The sequence below is a fragment of the Chelonoidis abingdonii genome, chromosome 7, assembly GCF_003597395.2.
Source record: "Chelonoidis abingdonii isolate Lonesome George chromosome 7, CheloAbing_2.0, whole genome shotgun sequence".
NCBI lineage: Eukaryota > Metazoa > Chordata > Testudines > Testudinidae > Chelonoidis > Chelonoidis abingdonii.
Genome location: NC_133775.1, coordinates 35,056,117 through 35,083,132, shown reverse-complemented (window position 1 = coordinate 35,083,132; position 27,016 = coordinate 35,056,117). Strand labels below are relative to the sequence as shown.

At 40.3% G+C, this 27,016-nt stretch overlaps 1 protein-coding gene and 1 pseudogene across 4 annotated transcripts in view; one reads left to right on the top strand and one right to left on the bottom strand.

Annotated features, from left to right (window-relative positions):
* Positions 1-27,016, bottom strand: part of FNBP1L (formin binding protein 1 like) — a 141,071-nt gene that overhangs the window by 78,263 nt on the left and 35,792 nt on the right. The window contains exon 1 of one of the 4 annotated variants that reach the window (XM_075067795.1): positions 26,523-26,564. The exons of the other annotated variants lie outside the window; for them this stretch is intronic. Coding sequence (XP_074923896.1) covers positions 26,523-26,561 — 39 coding nt within the window. The 5' untranslated portion in view covers positions 26,562-26,564. Of the gene's footprint in view, positions 1-26,522; positions 26,565-27,016 lie in introns of those variants that run through there. 4 annotated transcript variants of the gene reach the window in all.
* On the top strand, positions 20,166-20,329 carry LOC116820513 (U2 spliceosomal RNA; annotated as a pseudogene).

The following is a 27,016-nucleotide window of genomic DNA, read 5'->3' as shown; positions in this document are numbered from 1 at the left end:
TGCTTAAAAGCAAAGAAGACATGCTGCATGAAGTCATGCAACAGTCTAAACAAGCCCTTGTCCCAAAACTCTTCCCCTCATACCCCTATGTCCCCTCCAACCCACTTTCCTCAACATCTGGGTTCTTACCGCTCCCAGCTGCCTCCTATACACCCATAGCTTCACCACCCACCCACGAAAACTACGACCCTTATCCACTGCACTCAACTCCCATCAGCATGCCTTATAGCCATCCTCAAGAGCAGCACTCAGTGCACAGCACTCCAGACAGGATTCAAGAGTATGAAATCAGGACATACTCAAGCCTATGAGTGAACTGGTCCCCACTCTACCCCCTTGCCCTTTTGGTATTTCTGTGTTACTTTGTTTTTCTTCAATAAATGAATTTTCTTTTCAATAAATGGAGTTTTTTACTTTGAAAACATACTTTATTAGTGCATAAAGCAAAATATACTTTAGCCCAGGAAAGCAACAACTACTGCAAATCAGTGTACCAAACATAGCCACTGCACTTAAGTGCCGTGCAGAGCACCAGACATTACTGGTGGCTTTCTGCCTAAAATTGCTCCCTCAATCCTTGCAGCCCCACTCTAGGTCCCTCTAATAGCCCACCTCTCTGGCTGTGCAAATTCAGCCTCCAGGTGTTGAACTTCTGAGGCTCATGCCTGAGTGAAGCTTTCACCCTTTCCTTCACAAATATTATGGAGGGTACAGTAGGCAGATATAACCGCAGGGATGCTGTTTTCGGCAAAGGCCAGCTTCCCATAAAGAGATCGCCAGCAGCCCTTCGAACGGCCAAAAGCACACTCCACAGTCATTCAGCACCGGGCAGCCTGTAGTTGCACCATTCCTGGCTGCTGTACAGGTTCCTTATGTAGGGTTTCATGAGCACGGCATGAAAGGGTAAGCAGGGTCTCCAAGGATCACAATGGGTATTTTGACTTCCCCTACGGTGATCCTCTGGTCTGGGAAAAAAGTCCCGGCTTGCAGCTTCTTGAAGAGGCCAGTGTTCCAAAAGATGCATGCGTCAGGCACCCTTCCGGGCCAGCCTGCGTTAATGTCAATGAAATGACCACGGTGATCCACAAGCGCCTGGAGAACCGTGGAGAAATACCCCTTTCGGTTAACATATTCGGAGGCTAGGTGGGCTGGTGCCAAAATAGGAATATGCATCCCATCTATCGCCCCTCTGCAGTTAGGGAAACCCATTTGTTCAAAGCCAGCCACAATGTCAGGCACACTATCAGGAGTCACGGTTCTTCTGAGCAGGATGCGATTAATGGCCCTGCAAACTTGCATCAACACAATTCCAACTGTCAACTTTCCCACTCAGTAGCTGTCTAGAGTTCCCAGCTTCCAGACTGCAATAGCCACCCGCTTCTCCACCGGCAGGGCAGCTCTAAATCTCATGTCCTTGTGCCGCAGGGTGGGGGCGAGCTCACCACACAGTCCCATGAAAGTGGCTTTTCTAATCCAAAAGTTCTGCAGTCACTGATCATCATCCCAGACTTGCAGGACGATGTGATCCCACCACTTAGTGCTTCTTTCCTGAGCCCAAAAGCGGCGTTCCACAGTGGAGACCATGTCCGTGAATGAGACAAGCAATGAGACTCGTCAGCATGTTCCGCAGCAGTTCGGGCTCCATTCCCGCAGACCGAAAGGGAAGACAAAGCAAGCGCTGCACACAAACTGTTGAAAGATGGAGCCAAATGTGGACGGAAACATAGGAATTGCTGGGATGCGAAGCGATGCATCACAGAGCGTTGGGACAGGATCCAGAATGCCCCGTACCCCACACCCGCTTCCCACAAGCCACAGCACCTGAATAGGAAGAGGTGCTCTGTGGGATAGCGGCCTATAATGCACTGCTCCAAATGCCACTTCAAGTGATCCGAATGTGGCCACGACAGAGTGCTTGCAGCTGTCAGTGTGGACAGACTGGAGTGCTTTCTGAAGGCTGGTTTAACCCAAAGCGTTCTACATCTGCAAGTGTAGCCATGGCCTGAGTTCTCTAGCTTTGGAGGTTCCATTTCTGGTAGGTTTTTAATCAGAAGTGTGTCTCATATTTTTTCCAGCTAAAGAAATTCAACATGAAGACTAACCAAATTACATTTTTTCCTCAAGACACAAGATTTATTTGTAAAGATAATTCACGCTACAACAATGTTTAAGCAAATCCAAGTCAAATATTTCTGCTTCCCAACACATCTCTAAGAAGAAAAATACAACTGAAACTACAAACAGACATTTGTCTTGTTTGTGTTAGTACTATCAATTCATCACATCCTGAACATAAGAGGAAATAAGTCTCCTACAAGAAGTTTGTAATAGAGATGGATGATCTGGGAAGCAAGCAGTAAAAACAAAGTAGATGGATGGGGTTTATAAGAGATTTCTATCCTGCCCTGGTAGAGGAGCACAACTATTATCTACAGGTGTTTTCTATTTATATGGCACTTAGATTTATAGTCACAGTACCTAAGTACCATCATATTTTCTAGGGTTGTCAAACGATTAATTGTGTGATTAATCGCGATTAATTTAATGTTAATAATAGAATATCATTTAAATATTTTTGGGTGTTTTCTACATTTTCAAATATATTGATTTAAATTATAACAGAATACAAACTGTACAGTGCTCACTTTATATTTATTTTTATTACAAATATTTGGACTGTAAAAAACCGAAATAATAGTATTTTTCAGTTCACCTCATACAAGTACTGTAGTGCAATCTCTATCATGAAAGTTGAACTTACAAATGTAGAATTATGTACAAAAAAAATACTGCATTCAAAAATAAAAGAATGTACAATTTCAGAGCCTACAAGTCCACTCAGTCCTACTTCTTGTTCAGCCATTCGCTCAGACAAACAAGTTTGTTTACATTTGCAAGAGATAATGCTGTCCGCTTCTTGTTTACAATGTCACCTGAAAGTGAGAACAGGCGTTCACATGGCACGGTTGTAGCCGGCATCGCAAGATATTTACATGCCAGATTCGCTAAAGATTCTTATGTCCCTTGATCTTCAATCACCATTCCAGAGAACGTGTCCATGCTGATGACAGGTTCTGCTCGATAACAATCCAAAACAGTGCAGACCAAGCATATTCATTTTATTATCTGAGTCAGATGCCTCCAGAAGAAAATTAAATTTTCTTTTTTCGGTTTTTTGGGTCTGTAGTTTCCGCAAAAGAGCGTTGCTCTTTTAAGACTTCTGAAAGCAAGCCACACCTCATCCCTCTCAGACACTGGAAGGTACTTTAGATTCTTAAACCTTGGGTCAAGTGCTGTAGCTATCTTTGGAAATCTCACATTGGTACCTTTTTTGTGTTTTGTCAAATCTGAATTGGAAGTGTTCTTAAAATGAAACACGTGCTGAACCATCATCCAAGGCTACTACAACATGAAATATATGGCAGAATGCAGGTAAAATACAGCCTGAGACACACAATTATCCCCCAAGGAATTCAGTCAAAATGTAATTAATGCATTTTATTTAATGAGTGCCATCAGCATGGAAGCATGTCCTTTGGAATGGCAGATGAAGCATGAAGGGGTATACCAGTGTTTAGCATATCTGTTACGTAAATACCTTGCGATGCTAGCTACAAAAGTTCCATGTGAATGCCTGTTCTCACTCTCTGGCGACAATGTAAATAAGAAATGGGCATTATCTCCCGTAAATGTAAACAAACTTGTTTGTCTTAGCGATCGGCTGAACGAGAAGTGGACTGAGAGGACTTGTAGGCTCTAAAGTTTGGCACTGTTTTGTTTTTGAGTAACCAAAAAGATCTGCATTTGTAAGTTGCAGTTTCACGATAAAGAGATTGCACTACAGTACTCGTATGAGGTGAACTGAAAAATACTGTTTCTTTTATCAATTTTACAGTGCAAATATTTGTAATAAAAATAATAACAAAGTGAGCAGTGTACACCTTGTATTCTGTGTTGTAGCTGAAATCAATATATTTGAAAATGTAGAAACCATCCAAAAATATATGGCAGAATGCAGGTAAAATACAGCCTGAGACACACAATTATCCCCCAAGGAATTCAGTCAAAATGTAATTAATGCATTTTATATAATGAGTGCCATCAGCATGGAAGCATGTCCTTTGGAATGGCAGATGAAGCATGAAGGGGTATACCAGTGTTTAGCATATCTGTCACGTAAATACCTTGCGATGCCAGCTACAAAAGTTCCATGTGAATGGAAATTTCATGTGAATAAATTTCAATTGGTATCCTATTGTTTAACAGTGCAATTAAAACTACCATTAATCGTGATTACTTTTTTTGAGTTAATCGCATGAGTTAACTGCAATTAATCGACAGCCCTAATATTTTCTAACTATAACAGATGTGAATCCTCGGAAGTGTAAAGAGTTGATATGACTATATTGAAACGAACAAGACAAGCATGGATTTTTTGGGACAATGTGTGTTAAGTGGATTTCCTGGGGAGTGGTGAACACCATGACTCTGGTTCTGGAGAGGGAAAAAGTGCCTTTTGAAGCTACACTCTGAGGGGAGGGCTGTCAACTAGTGACTACCTGTTCCCAGAGACTGGAGATCAAAAGCCTGACTGTATAAAGGAACAGCTGATTTGCTCAGCCTTGGTTCTGGTTCATGAGCTAAAGACACATATGAGCTTGTAACCACAGGGAAAACCCAGTTGTGGAGTTTGAAGGACTGAGACTTACCAGAGCCCTATGCTGAAATTGGTGGTGATATCTAGTAGGTTTTAGGTTCTTTTATTGCTTTTATACGCATTCTCTGTAATGTTTTTACCTTAACAATAAATGTGCCAGGTTAGCAGGAGCTGTGTAGTAACTTGTAACTGTATTGCCAGCAATGTTTATAGCCCCCAGAGAGAGAGCACAAAGCATGGGCCTTTTAGGCAGACTGACTTGCTGAGGATATTGCACTGTAAGGCAGGGAGATGTGCAGCATTAAAACCCTCAGTCAGAAGGGAATGAAACGCAGCTCTTTGCCCAAGAGAGGTGAAACCCAGGAGCCAAAAACCTTTAAGTTGGTGCCCTTAAGCAACCACAGAAAGGAAAATACAGGTGCAGAGATCTTGAAACTGATACTAACTAAAGAAAGCCCTCACTTTGCCAGCCACTGCTCTCAATGACCAAGCAGATTCCAAAGTTAAGTGGAACATGGAAGACAGTATCATACTAAACGCATGTAAAGATATTTGTCACAATGTTGTAGATATCTACTTCACCACTGTCACAAATCTAGCTGAACACCCCCTCTGGGGAACTCACAAGACACGGAATCCCCATGTGCTTTAAGCCTCTAGGGTATGGCGACATTAGAAATTTCAAAGCGCTGCCCTGGCAGCGCTGTGGGAGCGCTGGCGTGGCAGCGCTTTGAAGTGTGAGTGTAGTCAGAGCCGCAGCACTGGGAGAGAGCTCTTCCAGCGCTGCTTGTAAACCACATCCCTTATGGGTGTAGCGTGCAGCGCTGGAAGCCGCACTCCCAGCGCTGCCGCCCTGATTACACTGACACTTTACAGCGCTGCATCTTGCAGCACTCAGGGGGGTGTTTTTTCACACCCCTGACTGCAAAAGTTGCAGCGCTGTAAAGTGCCAATGTAGCCAAGCCCCTAGTGTCTGAACAGAGGGCACTGCCCCTAGCTTGGAGTCTCTAGGCTCTCTGAGGGTGCAGACTTTCTATCTAGCATCCCGCCTCCTGAGAGGTGAGATCTCACGATGCAACTGCCTAGCCCCAGGGATCAGTACTGACCCCTTGGATTCCCCTGTAGTGTATATATAGTCCCTCCCAGAACTCTGGCCCTGTGGACACTCTGGGTTCACAAATTAACTCTTAAGGGCATCTGACAGGAACGCCACATAAGATACACAAAGACTTTGCACTAGATCCTAAAGTACCACTGCTTTTTACTTAATAGGACAAGACACAGATCTATGCAGAAATAAATCCTACATGCAGTTCCCTGCCTCAGTTTTCTCACCACTCTCAAACATTCTTCGGGCTGGTGGCAGGGTCCTCTGGGAGGGGTCTGGTATCCTTCTGATGCAGTTTGTGTCTTGACTTCTGAGACAGGGAGCCTCTCTCCCCCAGGTCAGTTTGATTTCTCTGACTCTGAGCTGGCCCTGCAGCTCAACTGGCCCCACTCTCTGCTATGAAAGCAAACCCATCTCTTCTCCTTTCCTGCCTACAACTTCTTATCTCTCTCTCTTCAAAGCCTTCTACCTCTGACTCCTTTTTAAACCCCTGCTTTATCACTTACATCTTTTTGCTCTGTTTGGGGATTTTCCACTCTCTCCACTTCACCTCTTCCTGCAAACAAGCTGGATAAAGTAACTTCTCTCACATTTAACCAACCCATTTGTCATTCAGCTGTTTCCACCTGAATACGTGACTGACCATTGTCCCTGATCTGGCAGAGGTGTGCTTATTACGCTGTCAGCAATGGTGGATTCTACATTTACATAGAGACATTCAACAGTGCAGCAATTTTCAGAGTAACAACTTAATATTATCAACTAGAATTCCTAAATGGTAGAGATAGATTCACCAATTCATCATAACATCCCCTCCTTGAATGTAGCCAAACTACAATCCTGAATCACTGTTAATGGATCCCAGACTAAATATGTTTCAAGAACAGGAGGCAAGCACACAATATGCACTGTGGTCAGCCCAGCAGACAATAGAACCTGGAGTATTAATCCCAGGGGAAAGTGAGTGAAATGACTCATCCATCTGTAAATGAGAACAAACACTCACCTACAGCATAGTGGGGATTAACCAATATTTGTACAGTGCTTTGAAGCTGTAAATCACTAAAGACTGTAAGCACTAGGTGTTTCTAAAATATATTTCAAAAAGGTTAGTAAGTAGTGTAAAAGAGAACCTCACATTCTTTTTGAAAGAGGTCTCCCGTTGTCAATTAATAAAAATTAATACAAAAATTCTTAACATGGTTTTTGAGTTTCCAAATGATCACATTTTCTATTTATGCAAGAGGATTTTTTGCTTGGGTTTGGGGAAGAGGGGTTAATATGAAGCGCTTCAGAATGGATAGGAGATAGTCACATATTACATACTTTTCAGCAACCAGCCATTTTTGTTTGCCAAATTTCATTTCTTTTTCCTATTTAAAGATTGTTCTTGCTAAGTGTTTTAAAAGATTATTCTTCTATATGGAGGAAGAGAGAATCCACTTAAAAAAGCTGTCCAAGTGGTTTAATATTATAGATTTGATCTTCCACTGCCCCAGAATCAGGTTTGTCAGTACTTGCTTTCACATCAGCAGAAGGCGTGGAGGAGAAAAAAATACGTAATTCTTTAATTGGCACGCTGAGATTTGGTTAACAAAGTTTTTGTACAAAGCTGAAGTATCCCCACTATCCAGGTCCAGAACAAAGCATCTGGCAGAACCTAAGATAGGAGTGAATCACTATTTGTCCCCTGATTTGAACATCTCTTGGCTTATTCTTTTAACAAACAGTTCCAGAGCTCCCTTTCTTTTAACAACTAAATCTTCTCTCTAAAAATTATTTTATACAAATTTGATATTTCAGAATGATATAGGGACCTCTGGAATTTTCACATTAGGACTGATTTTCCAGTTTTCTTTGCCATGAAGTAACTTCACAGTTCTGTAAATTTGTTACAGTCTGACTTGCAGGAAGAACCATGTGAAGGCCAGGTGGTGTACAGGAACAACACATCTAGTGGTATTACAGTAACACATTTCTTATTAACATGTTTCCTGTGGAAGCAGGAATCCAGAGAGTGCATGTAAATTTCAGCATGCCCTCAGCCCCATTTTTATTACTGAAATAAAACCAAAAAGTGATGATTCTGGTAGCAGTCACAGATAAGAGTTAACAAATCTTACTTGGAAATACTGAAAGAAATGGCTTAGACTAGAAACAAACATTATATTCCAACTTGGAAAGTGTTCTTTGTCTGTTGTATTCACTAATTTAAAATCCCAATTTTTTTTTCAAATGAGATTCTGTGTATGCAAAACCGATTCATGTCACGAGTGCCTGCAGTTTATACTCATGCATTTTGCATTAGGAAATTATACTGGAAATCCTCATTTGGTACCAATGCATTAGTATTAAAAATCCATTGCTGTGTCAGGAATCAAGAGAATTAAAACGTCTCTTTTTGTGGCAATCTTTACGTTGGTTGTGGGTAACACCTGTACAATATGTATCAGCATGAATCTAAAATGCATTTATTAAAACATTTCACAGAATAGGCTAATATCTCTTACAGTTGATGAAGGATCACTTAACGAATCAAACCATTCACATAAACAATGGCTAGTAAAAGGAGAGCGATTTTTAAAATAATTTAGTGAACATACGCTCTAAGCTGTTGTGAGTTTTAGCTGTTATTAGAAATGGGACATTTTTCTCCAATTAAATTCCCCCCCCCCCACTGAAAAATGCAGATGTGATGTCACCACAAAATTTTGCAATGTGTGTCAGTGTGTCAGTTTAGCAAAACTGTGTGTCAGTTTAGCAAAATTGTTCTGGTCACAATAACAAAATTCTGAAAAAAATTAAATGTTTCAATTTTTCAGTTTGAAATGACATTTCATTTTGAAATTCCCTTTAATTGTATTTAAAAATATCTTTTTAAAATGTTAAAATTTGCTCAAATCTAAAAGAAACATTTTGTTTTAGGCCAAACACATTTTGTTCCACCCAAAACAACATTTTTCAACTTTCAATTCACTGAAAATTTAAAAAAAAAAATTAGTTTTCAGTTCAACCCAGCAAACCAAAAAAATCCATTATTTGCCCAGTTCAAGTTACTATCAGTACCTCTAGTTGTATTCTTTAAGCTATCACATCTCAATATTGCTTGGTTATGTTAAACATAATGGTACCTTTAACAAAAATTAAACTTGTATTAAATGTTTTGATTAGCTATGTCTCTAGCAGTATCCACAAAATGAATGTAAATAAATCTCAAACCAAGAGACAGGTTGAGTAAACTGACAAACACATCCATTTCCCATGATGAGATTATAGCTTCACTAATTTCAATAGAAACCAGGCTGCACAGATCACAATGCAGTGGTCCTGTCAACAGGTCCCAACAGACACCTTTGATCTAGAAGCACATTAGAGTCCGAAATAACCACCAGACTCATCTTTACATAATACAGACGCTGGAAGAACTGTTTTTACAGTACAACAAGAAGGCAGTTGGTAGAGTGTTTAAACTAAACCAAGCAGATGCTCAAGTACAGTAGCAAACAGAATACTGAATACTAATGAACCAGTGCTGTGAGAACAACAAATATACTATAAAAGCTAGCACAGAGGTGAAATCAAGCGCCTGAAATCTTGGCAGAAACACTGAATAGATAAAGTATTTTTAAAAGGAAACATTCTTTTTACTTGAAATTTTCTGCAATTTTTTTTTAAGTACAACTCCAAGACAAAAGGATATTCGATACGACATTAAAGGATATGATAAGCTGTGGGTACTTCTGCACTGTTCCATCAAATGAATACAGTGGTATGAGCCCTACTTGTATCTGGGGTAGCCAATATTAACAGAACATTATTGGGAACTTATTTTTGCACCTACTCTGTTAATAAAAGTTATCTTAAAAGCCTGAAAATAATCCCCAATCTACTGATTTAAGTCCTGCATAAGGAGTTTCTAGGGAGAAGGTTTTCAATTTTTTCAGTGACAAATGGTGTATTATAAAGCAAAAGAGAATATCCAGAAGACATTCCCCATCAGACTGGAATAATTATATAAGACTACTGAAACATCAGACCTAAGACCACTTGACAGTATCCTTTTAAAAATGTTATGTATTGTTTGTATCATATGCCATAGTAGATAAGCCATTTCTTTTATAATCCCAAGAGAAAGCCATACGTGTCAGAGAGCTAAGCTGTCTGCCCCCTAAAGAACAAAGGGGAGCTAAATGCATACTGAAAAAAGATTATTTTATACAGCAGCTGGTACCCCTGTAATTCAAATTTAACAAACACCCTCTACATTCCTCCTAAATTCAACTTTAGAACTGGCAGTGTCAAAGGGGGTCAATAATAGCAATAGATCATTATAAATATTGCCATTTAACAAATTAAAATTCAGCTAGTTAAAATCATATTAATCAGGTAAAAACTATCATCTCAGAATTAAATATAAAAAGTCAACTATGAATATTTGCAAATCATTTGTATTAAGCCAGATATTCAAGTGTATTTTGTTTGTTCTCTTGATGGTTTTCAAGCATATACATAATTCAGTTTATTCATAAAGATTCCTAGAAAAATCCACTACAAGTGCTTGGCACATGGCAACTCAAAGAAAGCCATCTATTTTAGATGCACAGCAAGGAACTTCTTTGGCCCACTCTCCCTGGCTAAATAATCAAGTAAGCAGCATCTGTTTCTCTGTACATAACCCTTATTGTACAAAAATCTGCAATCAAAAATATGTGGGATGTAATTATTACTTTTTACTACAAGAATAGACAAGCACACCTTTTAAAAATATCTGTCCTTCTTTTGTCAAGTTACTACCATTTTATTGGTTGGTGTAGGGTTTCCCCCCCCTTTATTTATTTATTTTTTTTAAAGATTGAAAACAACTTGTTCTTAACATTTTGACCAAAGATCAAAAAAATAAAAGATTATTAATGGATACTGAGACATTTTGTCAAAAAAAAGTTGCTTTCACTGAATCCTCAATTAAGAAAATTAAGAGGTGTTTTAGGACCCAAATTGCTGAAATACAATATTGTAGAGGGGAGATTGTTAGAAATATATTTTTCCAAATGTAATGTGATGGCTCTAGAATAGGGGTCTCAAACATACGGCCTGCGGGCGGCAGTTATTTTCTGTGGCCTGTGAGGTCCTTGCAGCCCCCCCGCCCTCCTCCACTGTTTACCTAGAGCGGCTCTGACAGCACTGGGGGCAGGGCAGGCTCCCTGCCTGCCTGCCTGCCTACCCTGTCGCAGCGCCGCTTCGGGAACCGGACGGAACCTGCAGGAGGAGGGGCACAAGGGTGTGTGTTGATGTTGCTTCAGGCACCGCCTCCAGCAGTTCCCATTGGCGGCGGTTCCCCGTTCCTCGTCAATGGGAGATGCTGGGGGCGGTGCCTGAAGCAACAGCAACACACACAACCAGTGCCCCTGCTCCCCTACATTCCAGCCACTTCCTGGAGCAGCATGGGGGCAGGGCAGGGCAGGGCAGGCAGGGAGGGGAGGGGCAAAGGGCGGCAGGGGGCGAGGTGTCAGTAATGCGGCCCTCGGGCCGATGTACTAGTCCTCATGTGGCCCTCGTGGTCATTTGCGTTTGAGACCCCTGCTCTAGAAAGCCATGCTGCATTCCTCTCAACCACTCCCTCAAAGTCCAGCATCAAATTAAGAATCCTTTTGGAGCCTCTCAGTAGTATTTTTGAAACAGTGAGTTCACTACAAAGCAACGTAAGAATGGTCCTTTCTCCAAGGGACTCAACTTTTTCTACACTATGATATCAGCCTAGCAGAGATGACCAGAAGGAAATGATGAAACTAAAAACTTATTTACACCCTCATAGGGGTGCAGGGAGCGATTTTATTTGTGCTCTTCTAGATGGTCAAATGTGTTTGCACTTTCCAAACACCTACTTTATTATTATTTATATAGTGCTAGAAGTGTGGCAGGCACTATAGCTTTGTGTTCAAAAATTACTCGGATGTAACAGCAGCAGGTTACTGAACATGGATCAATGTCAAAGTCAAACCTTCCCCAATTATTGATTCCTTGTAGCTGTTCAATAAATAAATCAATCACATCAGGAATATTAAATATAGTTTTATGTGATTACAAACAGAAAGAAACGAATGGACTAATTTAAAAAAAGGATGCAAATGGATGAAATTACAACTACATATTACAGAGGAAATACTTTTTATTCACAGAAAAACATGTTAATAAATAAGCACGTACTGATTCTTCCATAAAAACAAGCTATAACTTAATATTATCATGAACAGAATCTCAGCTCCTAGTCTTACACATCTACTGCACAGGATTCAAACCATTTCATAGTGAAGACCACATCAGAGCACAGAGATTGTGTAAGAAAGGGAGGTGGTCCCTGAGACAAACACACAGAGCTCTCCTCCTATTCAAAAGTACATACCATCACTGTGCCTGTTACAACTGCTTACATGGAAGAATTATTAGGAAAGTAATATTTTTTAGCTTCTTTTAATACAATCTATAGAGCCCTGCAAATCTGTGGATATTCGCTTCATATCCACAAACCATTTTTGCGGATAGTGGATCGGATGCAGCTACAACTGCGCAGGGCTCTACTCACCAGTGGCACCTGGCCCATGGAGTCCGGCTCGGACAGCCCAGGGAGCGCAGCGTGCTCGGTACCAGTGGCCAGCAGCCAGCGGCTGGGGCTGGGTGAGTCGGGGCTGTTCAGCACCCACTTGCTGCGTCGCTTCCGGTCCAGCCGCTCAGGCCCCTTGGACAGTGCCAGCATCCTCATCATGGCTTGGCCCAGCAGCTCTGGCTATGCTCGCCCGGTCTGCCGGCTCCTGAGCAGCAGGGCCCGCCCCTGGCCACAGGTATTGGAATGGGCGGGGCACTGGCACCCCACTCCTCTGCCCCACTGTGATGCAACACGCACTGCTGCTGCCATGTGCCACTGCTCAAGCATAGCACGTGACACCCTTCCCCCAACCCCTCCCTCCACGATGCCCCTTCTCCTCAAGGACCTGCCCCCATCCCTTACCCCCAGTCTCCACCCTCGCACTGCCTCTTCCCTGCAAGGCCCCACCCATGCCTTTCTCCCCCTATCACTAGCCCTTGTGAGAGGGCTTGCTGCTGCAGGTGCCGATACAGGTAAAACACGGCTAGCGGATCCGCAAATGCGGATCCAGATATTTTTGTATCCACACAGAGCTCTAACAATCTAGCAGCTAGAAACAAAGAAAGGAGGCACCATCTGAAAAATCAACTCTCCACAAGCTACCAGCTACTGCTCAATAAACCACAGTTGGGAAGTTATACTTTCATGTCCATGCAGTAGACCTGGACACCCCAATCATCAGAAAGGAGCTGTACCAACTAACACTCAAATGCTCCTTTCCTAAGGACTTACGGAGTAGTTCAAGATCTTTTCACACAATTGTCTTTCATCAGCTCAGCTCTAAGCCAGATCCCCTAACTGAACTTTGACACCACGAATAGAAAATGACTAGAGCCCCGTATTTTTTCGAATACAAAATTACATGAAATAAATCAAAAAAACAGCAAACAAAACAAAAAATTCATCTTGCAGCAGAAGCTCCTGTCCCATGGGGCATGGCCCAGCCCCCCATTCAAGGCACTGCAACCTGGAGCATGGGGTTGCAGTGTCACTCAGGTTTGGCCTGGTCGTTCCGCCATCACAACAGGGTGACAGTTGGGTCAAATTTGAGTAACTGGCTTTGTGACCTGGCACACGGGGGTCACAGCTGGCCACATTCTCTCAAGTTTGCCACCATGAGAGAGGGGTGACCAAGACAAATCTAAGAGGTGCTCCAACACCCAGAGCAGGGAGCCAAGCCCAACCCCAAGGGAAAGGAGGTGCCACTGCAGAGTGAGTGCAGGGTGGGCTTGTTCTGCAACCTCCACCTCCAGGAGGTTCCTGACCCGACCCTTCCCATGCAGATAAATGAAATAACACAAAATTCCTGAAAAATAAAACAAAAAACTATTAAAAATAAAAAGAATTTTATGGGGCTCTTAAAATTGCCTCATGAACTCCCCCATTCCTTTCCTATGATGTTTCCATGTTGCCACACTTCAAGGTTTCTCAGCACAAGGTTTCTCAGCTAACACTCCACACTCTATCACAACAAACATAGTGATTTGTCATACAATGCTTGAAAGGCATTAATCATTTATAGTAAATATGGAATTACCAAAAAAAAAATCAGTTGAGTGCCAGCCTGTATCAAGTGAATTTGCACTATACCTCCCTCTTAAACAAATACTTGATAAGTACAAGTGTTAAATGAACAAACAATACATACCAAATGATAAACCAACTTTTCACTTTAATGAATAAAATTTGCTATGCACTACTATTTGATGAATACTGTAAATAAACATTTTAAAACGGTAGCCTATGGAGTAACTAGTTAGTTAACATTTACAGCATATTGCTTGATTTATTTGTACAAATGATAAAAAAGAATCCAAACAAGCAAAAGCTGGGAGAAAATAATATTTTACAATAATGAGACATTTAAAATTTCATTTTATTTAAATTAGGCAATAACTCTGATCACTAGGATTTAGGGAAAAAAACAGAATTTGTTGCCCTTAAATTTAGTTTCCATTTTTTAAAAAAATGTTCAATTCCACACGAAACAAAAGCTCTGACCTGTAGTAATAACTAAAAATAACAACACTTTGTACTTATATGGTGCCCTCCATTAGAGGATCTCAAAGCACTTGACAAACATTAACGAATAAAGCCTCAAACAATTATCTGAGGAAGGGAAATATTTCTCCCATTTTACAGATGGAGGCAAAAAAGTTAATTTACTTGCCTAAGGCAAATAGGAAGTTCACAGCAAGCCAGAAACAAGATTCAAGTTTCGTTACTCCTAGCCCAGTACCCTAACAACAAGACAATACTTTTCCCCCAGAGAAAGTAAACAAAAAAAATCTCAGTTTTGGATTGTAAACCACAGACTGAACAAGTAACTGCCAAGAGAAGATGGGTTCCCAGTGTGCAAATATACAATGACAAAGATTAGCTATGACCAGTTTGGATATACTCACGTGACCCAAGTCATAGGGCAGAAGCAAAGTGACCATGACAACAGGAGCAACAGAAGAGAAGAAAAAGAAAGCTATCCAAAATCTCTCATTTAATTGTTTCAACATTCTACTGCTCTATCTAGGAAATGTACAGGCAAACAAGAACAGCAGAATATAAGCCATTAATGTATTTGCAATCTGGTGAGTCACCTAAAAGGAATTATGATCCTGTTGTTATTCTCATCTTGGAATAAAACTAAGTACAATGAACAGCCAACAGTTTAAATTTATGGGAATTAACTGTAATAAGAGTCAGTGTTGAGGGTCAGCATTTTAATGAAAACCTTCTGTTTTCATTATTGTAAGATGTTATTTTCTCCTCTCTTTCCTCTCCGCATACGGTTGGAAGCACTGACATGTATAAGAAGATGAATCCATAAACCTTCTGCCAAGACAGCACTGGGACTGGGATATGTAATCTCACTAGAGGCAACTGAGGCAAGCTGATTGGAATTTCAGCCTTCACTGAACAATTTGTTTTCTAACACAAGGAAAAAACTGAACATGTCTGGCCCTCTCATAATTTTTCCTACCAACAAAAATTGTACATCATCATAAACAATCTGTGTGCATGCATTATGAACAAAATATTCTGAAAAAAGTTAGAAGTGTTAGTATATGAACTTCCCCTCAATACAGAATTACTAAGATAATCAATGAATGGCTTCACTGAATAGGCTAAGAAGCTGTTCTGCTAATGTCACAGAGAAAGCATCCAACTACTACAAAATATGCACTAACCTAGTATCAGGATTAAACAAACAAATGACTCTTTAGGGCAGGCCCTTTTTTCTAAATTGCTACCTTAATTTAGACTCCACAATCAATACTATTTTCTGTTTTTCGAACATTTGTTAGAAGATTGTTAGCAGCCCACAACACAGTTATTATCTAGGGAAGGAGAAAATCTCCAAACATAGCAATTAAAAGATTGGTAATAGATTTGCCCATATTCTCACTTTTTCCCTCCTACCATTGTGATGCTGTAATTTGCACTTCCAAAGAATCATGTCCCAGACATCACTTTGACAGGATTGCTCTTTGAAGAAATCCTCTGCATCACTGAGATAGGAAGCCTTGTAATTTCAGACAACCTCCTGCTATTCTCAATCAGAAAATCAAACTGGAAGTAGCAGCACTTAGGGCTTGGCTACATTGGCATTTCACAGCGCTGCAACTTTCGCGCTCAGGGGTGTGAAAAAACACCCCCCTGAGCGCTGCAAGATATAGCGCTGTAAAGCGTCAGTGTAATCAGGGCGGCAGCACTGGGAGCGCGGCTCCCAGCGCTGCACGCTACACCCGAAAAGGATGTGGTTTACGTGCAGCGCTGAGAGAATTCTCTCCCAGCGCCGCCGCTCTGACTACACTCACACTTCAAAGCGCTGCCGCACCAGCGCTCCAGCAGTGCTGTCGCGGCAGCGCTTTGAAATTTCTAGCGTAGCCAAGCCCTTAGACTCCCTTGCAATAGCCAGCTCTCAGAATTGTGAATAAGGACTCTGGCAAGGAAGGTAGGGACATTTTTTCCAATGCTAAGCATTCCATAGCACTCCAGGATTTGTAACATCTTATGTATAGTTGCATGGACTTCCTTGAAAATCAGCCAGATTTACAAATCCACATACATTCACAAGGCTTCATAACTAAAATCAGGAACAGATGTAATTTTAACAGCCATCAAGTGATTAGCAGTGTTTCAAATTGGGTGGGAGAGGAATCTAACAAGATTCTGAAAGGGATACACAAAAATATGCACACATTTAGTCAACTGACAGCAGAAAATCCCTTAGCTGAACATCTATGTATTTTTGCCAACTCAGAACATAAACTGATGAAAAATCTTGGGACCAATGACTCACTCTTCCTGGAAACAGTAGCAGAAAGGATCAGATGCTTGTGAACAAGACAATTGCTGGAAAGACACAGACAAATATTATTTCTAACTAAAACAAAATGCTGTTGGAATAATAATTGGACCTGTTGGCTCTTCAGCATGAAATTTTCTTCTGATGTTTTCCTCACTGGGCCACAGCAGAGGGTATGGCTATGTCTTACACTGGCACTTTCATCATTAAAACTTTTGTTGTTCAAGGGTGTGAAAAAACACAACCCTAAACAATAAAAGTTTTAACGACAAAAAGCACCGCTGTGGGCAGATCAATTCACACTGAGAGATTAAACATTTTACCCAAGATCACACTCATTAAAGCATTGAGATATTTAAACATCTTACCAAGATCACACAGAAAGTCTATGGCAGATGCAGAAATAGAACTCAGATCCCTGGACTCACAATTCTTCCAGACTACACTTTAGCCACAAGACCATATTCATCGCATTTCACTGCACAGCTCAAAGAAACCTGTATGTCCAACTAAAGAGCATTACTAAAAGGCTACTATTTAGCAGTCCTTGGACAGAGAAAGGATGCACATGGAGGCATGGGGGAACATACTGAAAAATATCTACAGGAAATCTGAACATTAGATGAAATAGTGTTCTTCACACTGTATGTGTGAACATACTAGCAAATCAATTCACAGCACATTAAGATTTAAAACTAAAGACATTTCCTCAGGCCAGAGGATTTTTTTTTTTTTTAAGTTTACAGAATACCTATCATAGATTTCTAAATTATTGTTTTAAAATAATAATCAGGACTGGCGATTCTGACAATTATGAAGGACTAGCTATATATATATAAATTACACACACACACACTAAACAGAACAATTAGTCTGTGGAAATCATGCTGCATGATATGACTGAGGCCAAGAGCTCAGATGGATTCATAAAAGAATAAAACATATGGAAAATGAGACTATTCAGTTACGTTGCATAGTATATAAACTGTAAGAAATACAAACCCTCATTCTTCAGAGCATTAGCCAACCATTAATCAATGAGATTAGGAAGAAACCTCTCAAGTGTGCAGATTACTCTATGCCTGTTCACTATTGGGATTCTTGCACCTCCTTTCAAGCATCTAGTACTGGTCTCCATCAGAGACAACACGCTGGACTAGACAGAACTGTCATTAGTGTGAATCGGTGTGACAAATTCTTATTTGCCTATTTGTATTTGTCAGAAAGGTTATAGTTCCAAACCACTAAATATTAATTGTTAAACAAACACTTTCTTTACTGGAAATACTTGCATGAAGAAAATTTTAGGCTCATAAAAATCAGATAAAGTACAATGGGGAGACCCATTGCTAATTAATGAATTTTGAAAATTAGCAAGTAAGGACCAGATACTGAGAGTTAAGGAGCACTCCAATTATCACTGATTAATGGGAGTTACAGCTAATCAGCACCACTCAAATGACTTTAGCCAAAACCCACTGAAGTCAGTGAGAAGATGCTTATTGACTTCAATGGACTTGACCTGATTTTGAGTCTGATCAACAGTAAAAACAACCAAAGATAAGTGCATAACAATATATATTTTGTTCTTGTATTTGGTCAACTGTAGTTTATTTTTAAATTATGAAAATACTTAAAAGTTTATTTCACAATGTACTGGGCACTTTCCTAATATGGAAGGAGCCATGAATTCCTTCCCAAGGCACTCACAGAAGTATACTAGTAAATATTCTATAGCACATTCTGCAAAAATGATGAAGTCTTAGTAACATTAAGGACTTTATTCCAGCTTGAGTTCTTAAATATTTGCAAAGAAGGGGAAAATGCCTAGATTTAGTATAGATTAGTGAGGTTCTAATTAATATATTTTTCTTCTGTTACTTTTCACACCTAATAAAAAAGGCCCAGTGTTAGACATATTTTTATTAATGAATTTGCAACAACAACAAAAGCCCTGATCGTGCACTGCGCTCCATGTAGGCAGACCACAATGCTCTTGGACTTTATTAGAAATTCCCATGTCTTTGGAGCTCACTGCACGATTGGAATGGAAGGGAGTACATAGAAAGATATTTCATATTTAGCTTAACTGAAAAAACTCCAAGAAGAAAATTAAAATACAAAAAATATATAAAAATAGGTAACTTGTATGCTTTTGTATGTCACAGAGGAGGAGAATTCCATATGCACAAAAGCATGCTGAAACATTACAGTATAAAATAAGGTCTAAATATTTTCAACAGTTTTGACTCATTATGAATAGAGATTAATTTAACAAATCAGGTTCTACCATTTCCAAATATTTCAGCAAAAACAGCTAGTAATGAACTATCACCTCTTTATTTTCATCTTGGATAATGTACACAGCAGGCATGAAACAATGCAAGTTATGCAAGTGGATGAAAGTAAAATAATACCTACCAATGCTGTTTTTAACCATTAAGGCTTCAGATCTGAAAAGACTTAAGCACATAATTAACTTTACACACTATGGGTGGTCTCACTGAAATCAGCATGTAAAGTTCAGCATGTGCTTAAGTCTTTCTCGATATGAAGCCTAAATGTGTAACCATCTCATAGCTACTGAACTGAGCACGAGCTCACTACATACCCAGTACGCAAATTTAAAATTTAGTTAAATCCCTGAAAAATATATTTGCTTTAATAAAATAGCAGCATTTTTCATCCTATAATAAAATATAGCAGTAATACTTTGTCATTACATGTTATCTTTTGTCAGAGCAGCTCAGATTTACAAACATTAATTATCCTATATGAAGTGGATATTAGTCAATTTTACAGATAAGGAAACTGAAGGACAGAGTAATTCACACATGAACATAAATGGTGACAGCTAGATAAGTTGGGAACAGAACCGAAGACTCCCCGCAGTCTGGTCTAACCATCAGGCAGTGCATCCTCACCAAGACAGAATGACAAATAATATTTTAAACTTTGTAAAGACAAGTGCATTTAGAATATGCTGAGGGGTGACCGTCGAAACAAATACACTAGTGAGAATAAGGCTATTCAGGGAAAACACTCTTAAAAATGGATCAGAAACTTGTAACAAGATATGTGAGTGGGGAAATAATGGTGATGGATCAATTTTTTATGCACCATGAAGAAAAACTGTAGAAGAAAGTAGTTTTATAGATATGTCATCTTAAACTAACAAGCCTTTTTACTATTTTTGGTTCACATTATTTGAAAGAAATGCTGTCAAGTAAGAAAAATGTACATATGTAAGTAAGCACTAACACACAATAGGAAGCATTCTGTTCAGCCAATACACACGCATTTTTGGTGTGCTAAGGTACAAAGTCCAGCAGTGTATTTCAGAGCACCCAATACGTGCATATATTACCTGAGACACACAAACTCTGGAAAGTGTTGTACTTATAAAATGGTTTGTTTGCAAAAAATACCCACATTTAAATAATGTAGAAAACATTAACCCTCTTAGCTCTCTGTGAGCTAAGATCAAGCGTAGTATCTGTTCTTATCAGTTTAATGTCTGATACAGCTATGGACTATGAAGACTATTTTTACAAAATTGTAACTACAATGTACATTTAATACTATAATTGTATAATCTCTAGTATCAGTATAATTGTATAATCTCTAGTATCAAATAAATACAACACAAACATAAGGTGTGTTGGTTTGCTTTTGTTTAATTCAATAAGACTTCTCTCCAGTTCATCACCTCTACCTACCCACCATTATTCTTAAGTAATCAGAAGTAGCATCAGGACTTGACAAGAAAAGCCAATTTCCAGCTACTCATGCTACTCAGATTTTTGAGAGTAGCAGGACTTCAAACAATAAGCAGCAAAAGAAAGAGATCCTGTTCAAGCACGGGGAAAAGAGTTAAGGGAATTTTAAATATTCACACACATTAAATTGCATTTGTTTAACAAAACTGCAAAATTATCAAAGAGATTTATATTTAAAAGTGTTATATACCCATGTGGTGTAGTGATATAGATGATGAATAGGCTGTGTATTCTCTTTTGCTCATGTACAACAGCTTTATTTCTGAAGATTTCCCATTGTTACTAGCCCTGTGCAAGTACTAGCAAAGGCAAGACTTCAGGCAGCCAGGTGAACTTTCAGTACTGTTTCATCTAAACCTGCTCAGAGCAGGTCTATACAACAGGGTAGATGAAACACTAGAAACAGCAAGTGCCCTGTTTACACTAACGCTCCAAGTCATCACTATCAGTGACTACTGGGGCTGCAGTGGGGTTAGCAACAATCCGAAGATTTTTTTTTTTATTTTATTTTATTTTTTTTTAAAGAAAAAAAGACTAGAGTGCACATGGTCGATGTGCATATTCTGAGTGTGACAACTGTATGGGTTCTGGACTTCTATGGGTCAATCAGTTCATCCCTTTCATCCACTGTTTTATCTAAACATAAAAAGATACCATAAATCAGTGGTTCTCAAACTTTTGTACTGGTGATCCCTTTCACATAGCAAGCCTCTGAGTGTGACCCCCCCCCTTATAAATTAAAAATACGTTTTTATATATTTAACACCATTATAAATGCTGGAGACAAAGAGGGGTTTGGGGTGGAGGGTGATAGCTGCCCCGCCCAAGGGGTCCCAACCCCCAGTTTGAGAACCCCTGCCATAAATTTTTCACATCTGCCCCTCTGAAGCTTAACAAATATTTATTTTTTTTCTTAAATGTTTTTAGCTTAGATTGAAGTGGTTGTTCTCATAAAACACTTTGAAGATGTTTTGACATAAGACAAAACAAATTATTTTCACATGAACTGATATCAGAACAGGTTAAGGAATAAGATGAAAGATGTTGCAGTCAGCAGGAGGAACACAAAGCATTGCTTTGGTAGTCACACAGAAAGAAAATGGTTTGTTTGTTTTTTAAATATATACTTCTACCCTGATATGACACTGTCCTCGGGAACCAAAAAAATCTTACTGTGTTACAGGTGAACTGTGTTATATCGAACTTGCTTTGATTCACCGGAGTGTGCAGCGCCCCTCTCCCCCGCCCAGGAGCACTGCTTTACAGCGTTGTATCCAAATTCATGTTATATCAGGTCAGATTATACCAGGGTAGAGGTGTATATACACATCTATTATTGAGCATTTTAAAAAACACTTAGAGTCTATAGAACTTGCACCATTTAATAATGAACCTCTGTATCCTTAATAAGAGCCCTTACTCTATCTCATGTTTTGTTATTGTAAAGAGGCAGAGTACTCAGCTAAAACAAACAAACAAACAAACAATTATATGAATTTTGCAGATGGGTAAGAATGACAGGGTCAAACTCTATGCTTAAAAAGCATGACAGCGTTCTCAAAATTAATGCACATGAACATGGATTGCAAAATAACACTTAATAGGTAACTGGTAAACTTTAACTGTAAGTTCCCTTGGCCATATCAGTTTATCTTTCAACTGATTTGCCTGCCTCCTATGTCCACAATGCTGGTCATTCAAATAAGTGCAATTTCAAGATCCACCTCTTTCATCTATGCCTCTTTACATGCAGGATGACGGCAATCTTATATTTACTACTCTGAAGGTTTGAGGACAGCAATTTAACTGTCACTCACAAGTAGAAAGTGAATCTGCTTGAGAAACTGCCCAAACAGCCAAAATCTAGTCGACTTATTTTTTGTGTTTCTGAAACACCTTATAATTGTTTTGGAGCTTACACAAGAAAATCCAGTGTCCTCGTAACACAAAAACCCCTACGTTTCCAAAGTACCAAAAAGCTGAAAGCATTAACCCGTAACCTTATCTGAAGATCTGAGCTACACATTTTATTTTATTTTTTGCACAGGTGTGAATTCAATTTAGTTATTTGTGCGGTTAATACGAATTCTATAAATTGCTATTGTTAATAAAATTACCAGAACTTTCACTTATATTTTTTTAGTTAGTTTGTGAAGGCAGTGTAGTAGGACTGTTAGCCTACTGTTATAAGCACTGAACCAATATTATTATTATTTATCATTTGTATTATCATTGCGCGTAAGAGTCCTAGTCTTGGACTGGGGTGTCCCATTGAGCTAGGTGCTGCACAATGACAGAACAAAAAGATAATCCATGCCCCAAACAGTTTTCTATCTAAGTATTGATACCTCTCAAACAGGTGTCTTATCTGGAATACAATTAACATGTTACACTATCACATAAACATCCCAACAAATCTCTTGTATTCCATTTAGCATAACAGACCAACTATCAGACAGGGGGATAAAATGAAGCAATACTGATTAAACAACTTCAAACTATAAAGCTCTAATATTTATTTTTCCAGTAAAGTGTTTTTACCAGAAAAATTGTCTTTTCACTCTACACTTTCTTCTTAAATAAATAAATCAGTATATAGTAGGAGTGTCAATTAATTGCAGTTAATTCATGCAACTAACTCAAAAAAATTAATCACAATTCAAAAAATTAATCATGATTAATCGCAATTTTAATCGCACTGCTAAACAATGGAATACCAATTAAATTTATTTAATGTTTTTGAATGTTTTTCTACATTTTCAAATATATTGATTTAAATTACAACACAGAATATTAAGTGTTCACTGCTCACTTTATATTATTTTTATTACAAATATCTGCACTGTAAAAATGATAAAAGAAATAGTATATTCACCTCATACAAGTACCATAATGCAATTTCTTTATCATGAAAGTGCAGCTTACAAATGTAGATTTTTTTTGTTACATAACTGCACTCAAAAACAAAACAATGTAAAACTTAGCGTCTTCAAGTCCACTCAGTCCTACTCACTGTTCAGCCAATCACTAAGACAAAAAAGTTTGTTTACATTTATGGGAGATAATGCTGCCTGCTTCTTATTTACAATGTCACCTGAAAGTGAGAACAGGCATTTGCATGGCACTGTTGTAGCCAGTATTGCAAGGTATTTACATGCCAGATATGCTGAACATTTGTATACCCCTTCATTCTTCCACCACTATTCCACAGGACATGCTTCAGTGCTTGTTAAAAAAAAAAAACGCATTAATTAAATGTTGACTGAATTCCTTGGGGGAGAATAGTAAGTCTTCTGCTCTTTTACATATGCATTCTACAATGTATTTCATATTACAGAAGTCGCGGATGATGACCCAGCACATGTTCGTTTTAAGAACACTTCCACGCAGATTTGACAAAATGCAAAGAAGGTATCAATGTAAGATTTCTAAAGATAGCTACAGCACTCGACCCAAGGTTTAAGAATCTGAAGTGCTTTCCAAAATCTGAGATGGATGGGGTGTGGAGCATGCTTTCATAAGTCTTAAAGGAGAAACACAGTGATGCAGAAACTATAGAACCCAAACCACCAAAAAAGAAAATTAACTTTCTGCTGGTGGCACCTAACTCAGATGATGAAAGTGAACATGCGTCTGTCTTCACTTCTTTGGATTGAGCAGAACCCATCATCAGCATGGACTCATGTCTTCCGGAATGGTGGTTGAAGATGAAGGGACATATGAATCTTTAGCACATCTGGCACGTAATTATCTTGAGATGCCAGCTTCAACAGTGCCATGAGACCGGCTGTTCTGACTTTCAGGTGACATTGTAAACAAGAAGCAGGCAGCATTATCTCCCATAAATGTAAACAAACTTTTTTGTCTGAGTGACTGGCTGAACAAGAAGTAGGACTGAACGGACTTGTAGACTCAAGTTTTACATGGTTTTATTTTTGAATGCAGGGGCTTTTTGTAAGTTCTTCATTTGTAAGTTCAACTTTCATGATAAAGAGATTGTATTACAGTACTTGTATGAGGTAATCGAAACAAAATACTATTTCTTTTGTTTTTTGCAGCACAAATATTTGTAATAAAAAACTATAAAGTGAACACTGTACACTTTGTATTCTGTGTTGTAATTGAAATCAATATATTTGAAAATATAGAAAATAGCCAAAAATATTTAAATAAATGGTATTCTATTATTATTTAACAATGTGATTAATCATGTGATTAATCTTTTTAATCGCTTGACAGCCCTAATCTATAGCAATCATCATCATAATACCTAGCTCTACCTATGACAAAAGGCATTTAAAATTGGAAAACTGAGCCCTTCTAGACAGTAGGATTTTTTCCCTAAAATTTCCCAACATTGCAACCACCACTGTGCCATTTGTAGTAACAATGGTGGGCACACTAGTATAGAAAATGTACCATATCATGCTGATTCATCCTGAACTGGGTTAGACATCATGGTACTTAAAATACTGGTGGTTAACTGGAGCCCCGTCCACACTAGCAGTCCTTCTACAACAGAGGTGAGCAAACTATGGCCCATGGGCCACATCCAGCCCACGGGACTGTCCTGCCTGGCCCACGAGCTCCTGGCCCAGGAGCCTAGCCCCCAGCCCCTCCTCTGCTGTGCCCCCTCCCCTGCAGCCTCAGCCTGCTCGCTCCGCTGCCACCGCCACAATGCTCTCGGCAGTACGACTGTGAGCTCCTGGGGCAGTGCAGCTGCAGAGCCGGGTCTGATCCAGTGTGCTGAGCTGCGTGGTGGTGGCGGTGGCGGCGTGGGCTGGCTCCAGCCAGGTTGTGTGGCTGTAGCGCCGCCAGCCATCAGTGCTCCAGGCAGCGTGGTAAGGGGGCATGGAGCGGAGGGGTTGGATAGAAGGCAAGGGAGTTCAGGGTGGTGGTTGGGGGCGGGGGTGTGGATAGCGGTTGGGGTGGAAATAGGGGGTTGAATGGGGGCAGGGATCCCGGGGACGGAAGTCAGGAAGGAGGGGGGGCTGGATGGGGTGGCAGGAGGCAGTCAGGGGCAGGGGTTCTGAGGCAGTCAGGGGACAGGGAGAAGGGGTGGTTGTATGGGGCAGAGGTCCCAGGGGGCTGTCAGGAATCAGAGGGGTTGGATGGGGTGGCAGAGGTCTGGGGATGGTCAGGGGACAGGGTGTGTGGATGGGGCAGGGGTCCCAGAGGGGCCGTCAGGGAACAGGGTGGGTTGGATGGAGCAGGAGTCTGGGGGTGGAGGGCAGATAGGAGGTTAGGACCAGGCCAAGACCCCCTCCTCTAATCGGCCCTCTACACAGTTTACGAAACCCAATGCAGCCCTCAGGTCAAAAAGTTTGCCCGCCCCTGCTAATTACCATTAGCAGAATTAAACTGCTTGTACTAATGGTGGAAATTTTTACAACAAAGATGTAGTGTGGACACATAGGAAAGGCTATAGCCTGGTTTGCAACCATGCACACTTTGTACAAAAAGTACCATAAGAAAGTAACAGCCCTATACTCAGTATTATGCTATAATACTTTAGGTAGTTATTATAGAATAATTGTACATAGTGAGTGGCAAATCTCAAAATTATTTGCTTGTGGGACTCCCCTTTTTTCAAAAGCAGTGAACTGTTCTGACAATTATTTGCCATCAATAGGCATGTATAGATGCAGTCCTCTCTCTTCAACCCCCTGTTTAAGTAACTATGGTTCTGATCCTGCAAATACACATGACAGTAGCTTTGCGGATGTTAGTTGTCTCCAAACTGAATGGGACTGCTCAGGTGCCTAAATACACACAGGATCAGACTTCACTTACATTACTCACTAATCTCTCTTCTTCACCACAGCATCTCCTGCTATCTACTGCTAGCCCATCCCCAGCAGCTCAGCATTCTCTGAGTCCCCTGACACAGGATACCAGGCACAACTGACTCGCACCAAAAGGGACTGAACAAACTGGAAAGTCCTTTTCACCCCTTTCCTCACTCACCAAAAAAAAACTTGTTTGTTGACATACTGTTGTGGTTCACAAAAAACTATTCTAAAGGCACTTACTGTCATACCCAGTGTCATCTCCCACCAGCTGCCCCTCATTACTATTGACAAGCCACTGGAGTGCATGCAGCACTCTCCTAGAGCCCCATCAATTGCCATTTCCACACACCACTGCCCAGCACCTACCCTATTCCCATCCCAACACCCAGCCCCCAACCCTCATGCTATCTCCTATCTCTATCCCCCTACTGCCCATCCCCAACCTCCCCTTCCCATCCCAAACCCTCTTTCCAGTCCTCCTCACTGCCCAACCAAGCCATCTCCTTCCCAAATCCCATCCCAATCCCCCTCCCCATCATTCCCCACTGCCCATCTACACTCTCCCCTTTCCATCCCAATCCCCCTCCCCAGTCCCCCTCACTGCCCAGCCTCAACCTCCCCTTCCCATCCCCCTCCTGAGTCCTCCTGCTTAGCCAAGCCCTCTTCTTCCATCCCCCTCCCCGCTGCCCATCCCAAACCTCCCCATCCCCCTCCCCATCACTCCCCACTGCCCC